Source organism: Diabrotica virgifera, chromosome 8 (genome assembly GCF_917563875.1).
Source record: "Diabrotica virgifera virgifera chromosome 8, PGI_DIABVI_V3a".
Classification (NCBI taxonomy): Eukaryota; Metazoa; Arthropoda; class Insecta; order Coleoptera; family Chrysomelidae; genus Diabrotica; species Diabrotica virgifera.
This window is the reverse complement of record NC_065450.1, coordinates 217,973,052-217,987,542: the sequence shown is the minus strand read 5'-3', so window position 1 is coordinate 217,987,542 and position 14,491 is coordinate 217,973,052. Positions and strand designations below refer to the sequence as shown.

At 31.9% G+C, this 14,491-nt stretch overlaps 1 protein-coding gene across 2 annotated transcripts in view; it reads right to left on the bottom strand.

The window, feature by feature from the left end:
• Positions 1-1,344: 1,344 nt before the first annotated feature.
• Positions 1,345-14,491, bottom strand: part of LOC114336577 (bestrophin-4) — a 101,924-nt gene continuing 88,777 nt past the window's right edge. Inside the window, exon 11 of one of the 2 annotated variants that reach the window (XM_028286946.2) lies at positions 1,345-13,396. In XM_028286946.2, the coding sequence (XP_028142747.2) occupies positions 13,249-13,396 (148 nt within the window). In that variant the 3' untranslated portion in view covers positions 1,345-13,248. The remainder of the gene's footprint in view (positions 13,397-14,491) is intronic. The other variant, XM_028286953.2, reaches the window with a different exon arrangement.

Here is a 14,491-nt window from a genome sequence, read left to right as displayed (position 1 = left end):
TATTATCTCATTTAAAAACAGTAGTCTGTCAGACGGCACGTCTCCGTTCGTGTGCTAAAATGAGGTCTCTCCGGTTAAGGCACTATTTTCAAAATATATTTCTCCAGGAAATATTAAATGTGTTAAAAATGTTTATCCTGGTGCAGTTTCGTTAAATTGACAAACGTAATTTCTACTGCAACTTAATAAGAGTTGTGTTCCACCATTTTGATGTTACGAATTATACCGTTACGAAGTGGCGTCGTTAGAAATTGTCCGTTACCATTTATGGGGTTATGAGCTGTCGCGTTACGAGATGCTTTGTCACGAATACGAATGCACCGTGCACCCCTACTAATACTTTTGTTTCAATAAAAACGACAACGTCTATAAATAAAAATAAATTTTGCGGTGTTGTACATAAATACATATTACAAAAAGTAAGTACGTTTTCTAAACTATGGTTTATATAATAAATTCAGTAATAAGTAAAAAAATAACTCAAAATAACTTCAATAATGTTCAAATCTATCTAATGTTAGATTTTTAAACGTTAAGTTGGTAAATAATATTTATTTATATGCTAATATTATTAGCATATTTTGTGTTGTGGAGTTTTTAATATACTGTAGCATTACTTGATTACATATTTATGAACATACCGAGTCCACTGCATACTGAATTTTTATATAAAACACAGTTTACTTCTACAAAATAGGTAGTACGATATACAAGAGTGACCAAACTAAACACAGCTCAGGCACTGAAGCATTATCACTATACGTAAGCAACTGTCCGTAGAACTATAAAAAAACTCACGGAACAACATTGCTTCAAGCAATTTTTAATCTAGATCTAATTTGTCTACTTAGAGGAATGTAATATTTGATTTTTAATTTAATCATAAAAAAATCCTTTCAACTCTAATGGTGATGATTTTGTGATGTTACTATTACAATTACGAAATAACAATTATTGTCAATTTTAGGTTACTGTCAGGTACAAACATATAAATTATTCCATTATACAGCGATAAGTGCGCTAATAACCGGCAAAATAACGCAAAAGATGGAAAACACAATACATTGTGAAGTAAAAAGACATGAAACTAGTAGCCCGGGAGGTAGTGTGAAATTTGACCAGAGCATTTTAGCATGGCTGGTTTCTTTTTATTTAGGTAGGTGTTCCAAAGCTTATTAACAAATGATGTGTCAGCTGGTCCAAAACCGGGGATTTTAGACAAGAAAAGGTAAAATATGAAAGTTGATGGACAAACGCTACAACTTAAATGTCAAATATTTATACACGTTATTCAGAACATTTGATAGCCTTGCTTACTTGGCTTCTACTTTTCACTCAGGAGATCCAGGTTCAAATCCTGGCGCGGAAAATTCTTTTTGTTTTTTTAAATTGACATTTTATTTTGAAAAATAATTATTTTTATAATACCACGTTTTTATTATTTATACGAGACAATATAAAAAAATCTGTTTGTCTTTTATAGAATCGCAAACTATGCATTTTTGGTCATAATATTATGATTGATCTTAATAACCAAATTTGTTGTACATGAACCTCTGAAGGTTCCTGAGTTGGTAAGACCAACGATCTAAGTGGAAAGGGAGACATTATTTGTTATTTTTTTGGACAAACTGTTTTTTATATGTTGTAGAACCGAAAGATACAACCCTAAATTTTCACTTTTTTCTCACCAACCCCTATTTTTAATAGCAATCTAAATATTTCCCTATTCTCTATAATACATAAAAATGAATGTTTGTCTGTACCTATGTCCCTTATAGAATCGTAAACTATGCATTTGGTAGCAAAAAGTATAGGTACGCAATATTTTTTAGTATTTTTTTGGCTTTCTGGTAATTTTTAGGTATTAAACTTTCAAACATTATTTAGTTTTAAGGCGGTACGAAGTTTGCCGGGTCAGCTAGTTAATAATAAAAAAATATTCTTGGACTAGTGTGGCAAAGATTAAAAAGTATAAATCAATAATTTGTGAATTTTAGATTGTAATAAAAAAGCGTCAGCTGCATCATGTACGTTGCAAAAAATGTTAGCTGGCCAAGTGGACATGCCGTGGTATTATAAAAATAACTATTTTTTAAAATAAAATGTCAATTTAAAAAACAAAAAGAATTTTCCGCGCCAGGATTTGAAGCCGGATCTCCCGAGTGAAAGGTAGGAGCCAAGTAAGCAAGTCTATCAAATGTTCTGAGTAACGTATATAAATATTTGACATTTAAGTTGTAGCGTTTGTCCATCAACTTTCATATTTTACCTTTTCTTGCCTAAAATCCCCGGTTTTGGGCCAGCTGACACATCACTTGTTAATAAGCTTTGGAACACCTACCTAAATAAAAGAAAACAGCCATTCTAAAATGCTCCGGTCAAATTTGACACTACCTCCCTGGCTATAGTGGTTAAGGTGGAAATTATCGATATAAATGTATAAATTAACATTACATTACATAGTTTCCCACCTTTAGACGTATCGGAGGAGTATGACAACTGTCATTGTGACAGGAGAATTTTGTAAAATCTCCTGTCACAGACGTCTAAAGGTGGGAAACTATGTAATGTTAATTTATACGTTTATATCGATAATATCCACCTCTACTAGTTTCATCTCTGCTTATTTCACAATGTATTATGTTTTCCATCTTTTGCGTTATTTTGCCGGTTATTAGCGCGCTCATCGTATACTAAAACTTCTCAGCATGGACTTATACAGGGTGTCATTAATAATTGGAAATATTTTAACTGTAGATTCCTGAGCTCAAAATATTGCGGTTTAACCCAAATCGGTTAGTCCGAAAATGTTTCCTAAGGCAGCTAATAGAGCTCTTTAAAGATGGCGTCTCGTAATTAGTTTTCTTTAAATACCCCCAGAACGCTTCTATTTTGAAAAACGAAAAATGGAGCGCCTATTTATCTTCCAGAGATAAATATATTCCATACATTGCGAATTTCTAGTACCGGTAGTAGAAGTCTGTTTTGGGTAGGGCAACGGTTATTTTATCGTATTATTATGTGTCTTTAGTCTTAAACATTTATAACACTTAATTATTAAATTGTGAGATATTCTAGTACTAAAAGGTACTGTTGCTTTAAGTCGGTAGGATACACAGTTTTCCATAAAAATATATTTGAAAATTTTCAAAAAAAAACGTAGAATAACCGTTGTCCTACCAAAAACGAACGCTTATGACGGGTGCTAGAAATTCACAATTTATGGAGTACTGGAGGTATTTAAATAAAACTAATTACAAAAACGATCTTTAAAGATATCTAGCTCCTTTATGAAGCAATTTCGGACTACAAAGTGCATTGGATTAAACCAACACTTTGAGCCCAGGAATCTACAGTGAAAATATTTTAAATTATTAATGAAACACCCTGTATAGTTTCTTCTTATTGGACTCTGCATTTTTTTAAGAACCGTTAGAGTTGAAGACCTCATTCGTCGTTTGACTTGAGACAAAAAACTGATTATTTAAACTTAAAAATCGCTATTAATAAATAAAAAATATATTACAAAAGTGTTCTTACGATGTCAGTTGGACCAGAAGCATTTTTGGGGTCCGGTCAGTAATTCTACGAAGAGCATAGAAATAAAGATAAACCATATAAACATTTGCTTGCTTCAAAATTGATCACTCCTTGTATTAGTCCACATGGACGCGGGTGTGGCTTATTACTTTCTAACGTATCTTATTGGGCAATACTGAAGAGTAATTGGTCAAATTGTTCGGAAGTGCTTAGGCTCAAATCATATCGTTATCTGGTCAAAATACCTTCTCATGTTTCAAAGGCGGCAAGCAATATAAACACTATATAAACAGTGTCGTCGTCATAACTTACAATTATTTTATTTTTATAATACATTTTTTGTCTCATTTCTTTAGTACTTAAAGAATGAATAAGCACATTAAATTGCATTTGTAAGTATTATATACTTTTAATGATCAATTTTAAATTTTAATAACTGTATTGTTTATACAGGATGTCCCATATATTATGCGAGATTTAATGACGTCAATTTGCTCAGTCCGCTGATTGAATAATGTAATTAATGGAATTTTTCATGTTTCATATTTTTATTTTTTCCATATTTTCCTTTGTATGTGTCCATGTCTAAGAGCCATATATGAGGAGAGGGAGTGTACACTGATTGAAGACTCTTGATTTTAGGTATTGGGGGTATTTTTTTTTCTTTAGAATAAAAGAAAGTTTTCCGAGTGATGCCCAGGCCAATCTTATTATTTTTTTTTATTTCTTCGGTCTGATTTTTTTTATTTAATTTAGTGATTTGTCCTAGAATATCTCTTTTACTTGCTTTATTCTTGTTTGTGCCACTGTAATTATTGGTTCTCCTTGTTGATTGGTCATGGCTTTTGTTTTACTGTAAGCGATGTTCAGTCCCATCTTTGTCGATTCACTATCTAGTGCTTCCATCATTCTTTGTAATTCTTCACTATTTTCTGTTTTAATAGAATATATATACTTACAAGTCAAAAGTGACATTTGGAAAAATTGTGTAGCTCAAAAATATTATCTTGCTTTGTCACCAATATTAATGTCTTCTTCTTCTTTTCCTTCTTCTTCTTCTTGTGTAGACATGACTCTGTCTGTTTTTCAATGTGCCTCCAGTAAGTTGTCATTCCATCGTTTTCGTGGTCTTCCCACTTAGGTTTGGATCCCGCGTATGAAAAAAAGTTGATTAATAGCAAGCTGAAAATTTTTTAATAGCTTAAGGGTGTCTAGTTGGAGAAACTTTGATATATGGGAACACTGGAACAGGGGAAGTTTTAATTGTGGAACAGGTTAAAAATTTGGAACGGCCAGACCACGAAAACGGCACATTTATTTTGTCCGACAGAACAGACTTAAACTCTCCGAACAGAGATTAAACTCTCATGCAAAAATCAGCCTACTATTTATCACCAAATGGGCGTTTTAATGAGTGGAACATGTAGAATATGTAAAATGACAGGAATTATGACAGGTGATAAATAGCAGTCGTGATTTTTGCATGAGAGTTTAATCTCTGTTCGGAGAGTTTAAGTCTGACCGTTCCAAATTTTTAACCTGTTCCACAATTAAAACTGCCCTTGTTACAGTGTTCTCATATATCACAGTTTATCCGACTAGACACCGTTTAAGCTATTAGCAAGTTTTCAGCTCATTATTAATCAACTTTTTTTTTCATACGCGGGATACAGACCTAACTGATCGTCTTCCTATTGGGGAACCGTCTCTCGCCGTTCTTCCTATTTTGTTTTTTGTCATTTGGCTCATGTAGTTGTTCCATTATACTCTTCTGCTTTTTACCCAGTTATTAATGTTGTCCACCTTGCATATCTGTCGTATATCTGCACTTCTAGATCTTCCCATATCCCATCGATTTTTCAAAGTATTTTCATATCTGCTGTTTCTAGCATTCTTTCTGTCCTTTCTGTATCAAGTCGTGTTTCTGCCGCGTATTTATGTCATTATTGGTCTGATAACTGTTATGTAAATTGCGCTTTTCACTTCTTTTCCAATATTGATGTGGTAGTTATAAACACAACAAGTGTCGAATCAAGTTCTGAACACACGGATAGTGATATATTTCAACTTGTCAAAAATATGTCCCATGTACAGTAGTAAAAGTGATCTCTCCATTAGTCATGAATTAAGACAATTCGACTGGAAGACGAATTGTTCGTTTTCATGTAAGTATTTTATGTGTATATTCAAAGTGTAGTCTTATTTCTTTAGTTCTCAAATTAATAAGCACGTTAAATTTCATTTGTATTATGTATTTTTAATTATCTTTGGTGTCAATTTCATAAAGAAATGTGAACAATTAACAACATTACTACTGTTTAACAAATATTGAACCATAATTTCAAAATAAAAGTTTACTCATTAATTTCTATTGCGCCGCCTATGTTTTACAAACGGCGTCGACAATCGGTGTCGAATTTTGTTTTTATAGTGGTCCAACTGACATCGTAAGAGTACAAGCACCGTTATTTTCATTACGTTTCCATTTTATCTCAAGTCTCAAAAAATGTTTGATTATATCATCCTTAAATAATATCCGTATTGTCAATAATTCACAACACTAACAATATCACATTTTTCTATTGGTTTTTACGACATATGGATAGATTATATACTGAATATTGTCAATCTGTATTAATTAAAATCAAGTCACATATCACAAAGTAATCACAAAGATTGCTGCACGAATTCAACATTAACGCAACAGAAATGAATATGAAAATATCAGCCCAAAAAACAAAAAGCTTAGTAATAGCCAAAGAACCAATTAGATGCAATTGGAGTTAGACAATCAAATTATACAACAAGTAATGGCTGTCAAATACATGGGAATTAATCTACATGCCGACAACAATATCGAAGAAGAGGTAAAAGACCAAATAATTTGTTCCGTGCGTGTTCGGGAACGATTAACTTAAATTAAAATAAATGTAAAAACAACAACTTGTTAATAATATATTTAATTGTGTCGGTAAAATAGCGTGAACATTGCTCGAAAGAGGGTTTTTTATTATTTGCGAGTGCGGTGGTGTGTCCGCTCCGGGTGTGACTATACTGAAAAAAACACATGTGTGTGGTTTTACGTTGAAGACTAATTTATCGACATAAAGAGGCTGGTCCTTTATCTGATGTTTTAAAAGCTGAAAACATTTCTGTCAAGAAGCGTCCTCGAGTGCATTCAAAAAGTGATTCATTGACATAAGGTCTGATAAGGTTTACTATTTAATGGGGAATTTTTAAACTGAGACTGAACAGGCCATTACCATCTGGTTTCGTATAGAAAGAATTGTGAATTTTAAATGATCCATATTATTTCCGTTTAGAAAAGATTCTCTGATTGTAAGGTTATATTGTCCATACTAGACTCATTACTTACTTCCTACCAATTCAGTATATAATCTCCCGACCAGCGTCAATTTATTACTTACTAATTAGCTTTAATTTAAAATGTCTAAAAATTAAAAAAAATAATACCTATAAATTAAAAACTGTACAATAAGAGCTTGAGTTATGTTATAACTACGTGCTCGTATATTAAGTATAAAGTACTTAGCTTAGAAAAACTGAAACTACTTAATTCTTTACATTTCCTAATATTGCGTATATACATAAGATAAAGCCTATGTCGATGAACATCCTTACCTATACTTCGAGACCTCACCACGACATCACCACAAACCAGTATAGGATCAGAACCAATATCGAATTAAAAGTAGACAAGACGAAAACGGCGGCTTCGTTGGAAAAAATATTCCCATGAGATTTTTTTACATAATCACATTCGTGAGCCACCTCAGAATAAAGTTCAAGAAGTCGCCCACGCGAAAAGTGGTCCCAATTTGTTTAAACAGTTTTTTTTAAACAAATACAAAAGTCAATGTTTTTGGCACGGACAAATTTTTCTTAGGGTTTTTGGACCATTCTGAACAAAAAAGGTCTCTTGTAATTTTTCCCTTAAGGCTATGGGTACATAATTCGCAAATATTTTACGTGTATCCCTACTTTTTCTGTCTTTACACGGCAAATTACGTGTAGTAAAATTCACAGTGGTATGGATATGTAAACATTACTAGAATGTCATTCTACTTGAAAATGTCATCATTAATTTAAAGAGATGGGTTTTGAATGTTCTTGGATAACTGTTATTTTTATAATTGCAAATTATTAATTCAGTTAATAAATGTGATAATTTTTTCACTAACTATGTATTCAGTGATTGTAATAATTTATTTGTACAACAAAGACTAATACTCAATCGAAAAAAGAGAAAAAGTGTTAAAAGTGATTTTTTAATAATATATTGTTATGGAACGCTTACAATTTTGAACATCTTTAACAACAAAATACTTGGATCACAGCATATATTATCCTGATGTATTCTCTGCTTGGATCTTCCACAAATAATACACAATAAATAACTTTTTATTAAGTTCACGTCTTAAATCAATTATTTATCAAATACATTATATATCAATAATATTTAATCAATAACTCAACATATTCCCGATGCAATGTCAAATATTTAAAATTGTCACTGATTGTCAGTGTCTGACTGACAATATATGCTGACAATATTATATTCGGCTGAGTGCGTTGTAAGACAACGATAGATTTGGAAAATATTACCACGGCATTGTGTTTATTTTTTTCGAATCCTGAAAAAACCAATAAATATTTTTGAAAAATTTAAACGCAGAATGAAAGACTAAATTATTACCGAGGGCCGAAAGTCCCTTAGAATAAATAAAAAGTTTATTTTGAATGATATATTTGAAATTAAAAATCACACTAAATTTTCTCTTAGTTTTTCACCCCTGTAACTTATTAAAATAAACATTATAGAAATTCTCAGGGACTTTCGGCCCTCGCTAATAACGTGATCTTTCATTCTGCGTTTACATTTTTCAAAAATACTTATTAGTTTTCTCAGGATTCGAAAAAAATGAATCCCCATTTGAATAGCATTGCAGCCGAAAATACGTACCGATCCTCTTAAGTCGATTGTTTTCTAGTTATAAGCAATTTAAAATTGAAAAAAATGAAATATTGCAATTTTCAAGGCCAAAAAGCACCAGTAAAAAGTATTATTTTTGAGGTTACCAAATGCCTAAATTAAAGTTCAAACCTTCCTGTATCCGTTCCCGATGAGTATTTTTGGCTTATTTTATTTTAAACTATTGTTTTTTAATTGTTAATGCAGCGCTTATGACAGGGCCAGCGCTCGGGCTGTGGCTCGTCGTTTTTTATGCTTGCTTTAATATAAATACGTTTTTGGTAACCATATTTTTTAGTTTTTATAAATAAATAGGATTTTTGATGTTTATTATAATTTTTGAAGGTATAAATAATAATTAAAAAATTAATAAAGCGTTCAACACATTACAAATGTGTAGCAAAATTAATTTTTTTAGTTTTTATCATTGACATCTAAAAGTTTTTAAGATTAAAATTAAATTTAGTAATGTTTAACATTAAAATGTTGTTTGCAATGTAGATGAATGCGAAAATATGAATTTCAAATAAATTTTGCTACACATTTGTAAACTTTCGAACGCTGTATTAATTTTTTAGTTGTTATTTATACCTTCAAAAATTATAATAAACATCAAAAAATCATATTGATTTATAAAAACTAAAAAACATGGTAACCAAAAACGTATGTATATTTAACAAGCATAAAAAACCGCCGAGAACGCCGGAGCTACAGAATATTTATAATATAGTCCAGCCGCGCGACAGCCCGAGCGCCCAACCTGTCATAAGCGCTGCATTAAAAACAAAAGTTTAAAATAAAATAAGCCCCAAATTCTCATCGGGAACGGATACAAGAAGGTTTGAACTTTAATTTAGGCACTTGGTAACCTCAAAAATAATATTTTTTACTGGTGCTTTTGGGCCTTGAAAATCACTATTTTTCGTTTTTTTCAATTTTAAATTGCTTATAACTCGAAAACGATCAATTTTAGAGAAAAATTATAAGAGACCTTTTTTATTCTGAATGATCAAAAAACCCTAAAAAGATTTGTCCGCGCCGAAAATATTGATTTTTGCAATTTGTTTTAAAAAAAATTGTTTAAACAAATTTTTTCCAACGAAGCCGCCGTTTTCTCCTTGTCTAAAGCACTCTACAATGACGCCATTATGTCCAAGAAATTAAATCACAGCGACTAGGATGGGCAGGCCACGTGCACAGACTTCATAATGAGACTTGTGAGACTGGTATAGGAGGAGATTCCTACAGGCAAAAGACCACTCGGACGTCCCAGAATGCGATGGAGAGATAACATCCAAGCGGATCTCCGAAAAATGAACATCCCATTTGACCCTAGTTTGATGCAAGACCGAACAAATTGGAAAAAAGTTGTACAGTCAGCCAAGACCCAGCCAGGGTTGAAGAGCTACATTGAAGCATTGAACATGCTACTACATAATTGGATAAAGGATGCTGATAAAAAATATTTCGACGACAAATAATAGCAATAATATCTACCCATGATAAAAATGTTTCACAAGAGCAACAACATTCGAAGAAGCACTATTTAGGAAGTCAAAACATAAACCAAAAGAATATCAACTCCATTACAACTTGACAAATGTCATTTTATCTCTAACAGTCGCATTTGCACCATAGACTTATACAGCGTGTCTACTTAAGTTGGAAACATATGGGAAACTTTTTTATTATTAATTTTACGAGAAAAAATTATTCTTCATAAAAAATTTTGCATGCTCTAGAACAGCGGTTCTCAATCTGTGGTACATGTACCACTGGTGGTACATATCATTATTTGCTGTGATACACAAAACATAAAAAATTTAAAATAGTAGTATTTAGTAAGTCTTGATAATACAATGTAAAAATATAGGTGGTACCAAAAATAATAAAAGTAACTGTAGGTGGTACATGACTCAAAAAGTTTGAGAATCGCTGCTCTAGAATCTATGATTCAATAATCAGATATCAAATTTTATCAATATTATACGAGGTATGTCAAAAAATGTGAATTTCGTTCAAGAGTAAAGTACCTCAATATCGAAAATTCTTATTATGAAAAGTTGTTTGGAATTAAAAAATAAGATCGAATATGTAATTATATGCTACTAATTGAAAAAAAAAATATTTTCCAAATTTTTCTCAAATTTATGACTTCCAACTTCGTTTTTATTTATTACACATATAACTCTTTTATTATTACTTTTACAAAAAAAGTTATTCTTTATAAAAAGCTCTGTATGTCCTAAGATCTAAGATGCAACCATCAGATATCACATTTTATATTTATTACATTTTTATACGAGGTATGTAAAAAATATGAATTTCACCCAAGAGTAAAGTACCTTTAATTTTCACAATATTGAAAATAGTTATTACAAAAAGTTGTTTAGAATTAAAAACTATGTTTCAATATGCAATTACATCGTTCTAATTGAAATATTGTGTAATATAAAGGTACTATACTTATGAGCGAAATTCATATTTTTTGACACACCTCGTATAAAATTAATAAAAGTTTATACATCAAGTTGGTATCTTAGATTTTAGCCCATGCATAGCTTTTTATGAAGAATAACTTTTTTCGTAAAATGAATAATAAAACAGTTATCATATTTGTAATAAATAAAAACGATGTTGGGTACCTACTTATTCATAAATTTGAGAAAAAATTTGTAAAATATTTTTTTTAATTAGAATCATGTAATTGCACATTTGATCTTAACAACTTTTCATAATAAGAAGTTTCGATATTCAGAGAAATAAAGGTACTTGAACGAAATTCATATTTTTTTACTTACCTCGTATAATATTGATAAAATTTGATATCTGATGATTGAATCTTAGGTTTTAGAGCATGCAGAACTTTTTATTAAGAGTAACTTTTTTTCGTAAAATTAATAAAAAAAAAGTTTCCCATATGTTTCCAACTTAAGTAGACACGCTGTATATTAACATAGACAGGGTGTCATGTTGAGCGAAGTGACATCATCTTTTTTTATCAGTGCTGTGTGCTGTTTCACTCTTACATATAGTAAATCTGTGACACTGTCCTCCCCTACCGTGCCTATACCTATAGGCATGGTAGGCAAAATAGTGTAATGTAGAGTAGTCGGTAGGTGGTCTATCTATCTCTCTTTTCCGAGCGATCCAGCACATGTGACAGAGAAAGATGGCTAGACCACTCAAAGTGAATATTGACCAATGAAGTCGTTGATATTGGCGTTACACCTCGATGCACAGAGCGGCCCATACCTTACCTTATTTATTCTTATTATGTCTATGTCTATACTCCACTTAGTTTCATGTTAGTTTCTCGGTGCTAGAAAAAGATAGCATCAAACCAGTCCAAGAGATCTTGTCGTCGGGAAGCGCAGAATGTACGCTCAGTTGTTATGCTATGCCAATATATAAGTAAATGAGTGGCACTGGCAAACCTGTCATCATACGTCTGACAGAATTCAGGAAATGAAAAGAATTAACATCGATATCACAAGCAAGAATAATCAATACTAGTGGAAAAGGTTTACTGTAAAGAGACCGAAATCATTAGACCGAAAGCAGTAGACCGAACTCATTAGACCGAAAAGCACTTTACGAAACCTCACTAGACCGAACAGTACGAGACCGAAAAGTATTAGCACGTATTAGATACATAATAATGGGTGCTCAAACAGGATTGTAATCTGAGCAAGGGTAACACCAACCTCCCTTCACCCTTTATCCATAATGGCTGTCATAATCATTAAATTCAAATTAGAAGGAATTAAAATTTACCCTTAATTTCTTTTTACTTTTCGCAGTAAAAGAGATAAGACAAATGTAATTACCACTAAATGTTATTTGGACGGTTATTAGAAATAGTTAAAATGGTGTTAACGTCACTCTACCCTTAATTTATTTTTACCTTCACTAATTTGTTTAACGGATGAAAATTATTTCATATCAGACTGTACAGTGCAGTGCTGTATTGTACACAGCCTATATATAAAATAATACAAAAAAAAAACACAATAAACAAAAAGACAGATATACAAAATCTTAGCATAATTTACTGCAATCTTTTTTAATTTATGTACCATTTCGATCTAATATACTGTTCGGTCTAATGAGGTTTCGGTAAAGTGCTTTTCGGTCTAGTGAGTTCGGTCTACTGCTTTCGGTCTGATGATTTCGGTCTAATTGTCGTGTACCGTGGAAAAACCCTTTACTACTCATGGCGTAATAGCTCAGATGCTCACCACAAGTTAGTGTCACAGTAGGACAGTTCTGATATGCGAACATTTGATTATCTCCGTGAAGAACTTGGTTCCGGTCTCCGAAAGAGTCATACTCTTTCAGCTGCTTCGAAAACTTAATATAGATATTATACGAGCCTAGACATTTTGAAAGACCTTGAGGATGTGTATATCTAGGAATGCATTACTTGAGATATCACTAGTAGGTATTACCCTCACTAGAAGAAGATTGGTAAGTCAAAGTGTAAAATACGCTCGAGTTCCTAGAACTATTTGAGAAAAAAAACTGATCTGCTTTAGAAGGACGATCTCTTGGAACAATTCTAAATTTTCAAAAACTTACCCTTATTTACAAATAGCTCAAATAATACAATAGCTTCCTTAAGACTACGTTAGACAACATATTTTTCTTATAATATTGCTCAGGCTGATTTAAAAGGTGTGCAAGATATGCAAAAAATTGCATTAAAGGTATCAAAAAATGGTGGAGGTTGTCGAAGCTGGTGTTTTTGGTCCAGGTGTGGATGGAACTGTAGAAGGAACTTCTGATACCTGCCGGCAAAGCAGTATTTCCATCTCTTCTGGTTTATTGCCCAGAGACTTGGACAAAGTGTGTTTTAACCTAAAAAAATAAATGTTTGTGTCATTTTCATGTGTTATAAAAGCAATGTATGAATCCCCACAGAAATATGCCCAACAATACAATGGAAAATCCATTTGTAGCCCAATTTAGTAATTGAAGAAGCGTTTTACAAAAACCCCCATTATTGTTTTCCCATAAACTGTGTACATCGAATAATATTAATGTTAAGTATTACAACAAAAATCTTAGTGCCTCATAAGGAAAGGAATATTCAGATGTTTCAAAATCTAATCTTATTCGCGGTGTGCAAGTACTTGGAAGGGAAACGAGAAACGACAGTGCGCGAGTGGCGGAGAAATATTGCAACTATCTTAAATAATTCATATTGTCAATTGAAATTGTCAAATTGACGTATATTTCATACCTTCTGTCATTGAAGCAGAAAAATTATATATTGCTCCACAATATTGATATGATATGCAATTATTATATAAAGGTAAATTTAATTAATTGTATTTTGCTTGCAGTACTGCATTTTAATAACTAATTGTATTTACTACATACAATTGTTTTCGTTTGCATAACATAACCTGCATCTTATTTTTTCTTCTTATTATTTTTTTGGACTATGGCCTTGACAATTATTCAATAACCAGGACTAATATAATTGGCCAATATAATTAACAGTGCGAATAAAAGTACAGAGCGTAGAAATAGGGGTCGCTTTGCCGAACTTGCACGGTAGTAAAATGGTGGTCACGAACGGCATATACAGGGTGTCCCGAGAAGATTGGTCAAAATTATACCACATATTCTGGGGTCAAAAATAGTTCGGTTGAACGTAACTTATCTTAGTACAAATGTGCTCATAAAAAAAGTTACAACCCTTTGAAGTTACAAAATGAAAATCGATTTTTTGAATATATCGCAAACTATTAGAGATTTTTTATTGAAAATGGACATGTATCATTCTTATGGCAGGAACATCTTAAAACAAAATTATAGTAAAATTTGTCCACCCCATAAAATTTTATGGGGATTTTGTTCCCTTAAACCCCCCAAACTTTTGTGTACCTTCCAATTAATTTATTATTGTGGTGCCATTAGTTAAACACAACGTTTTTAAAACTTTTT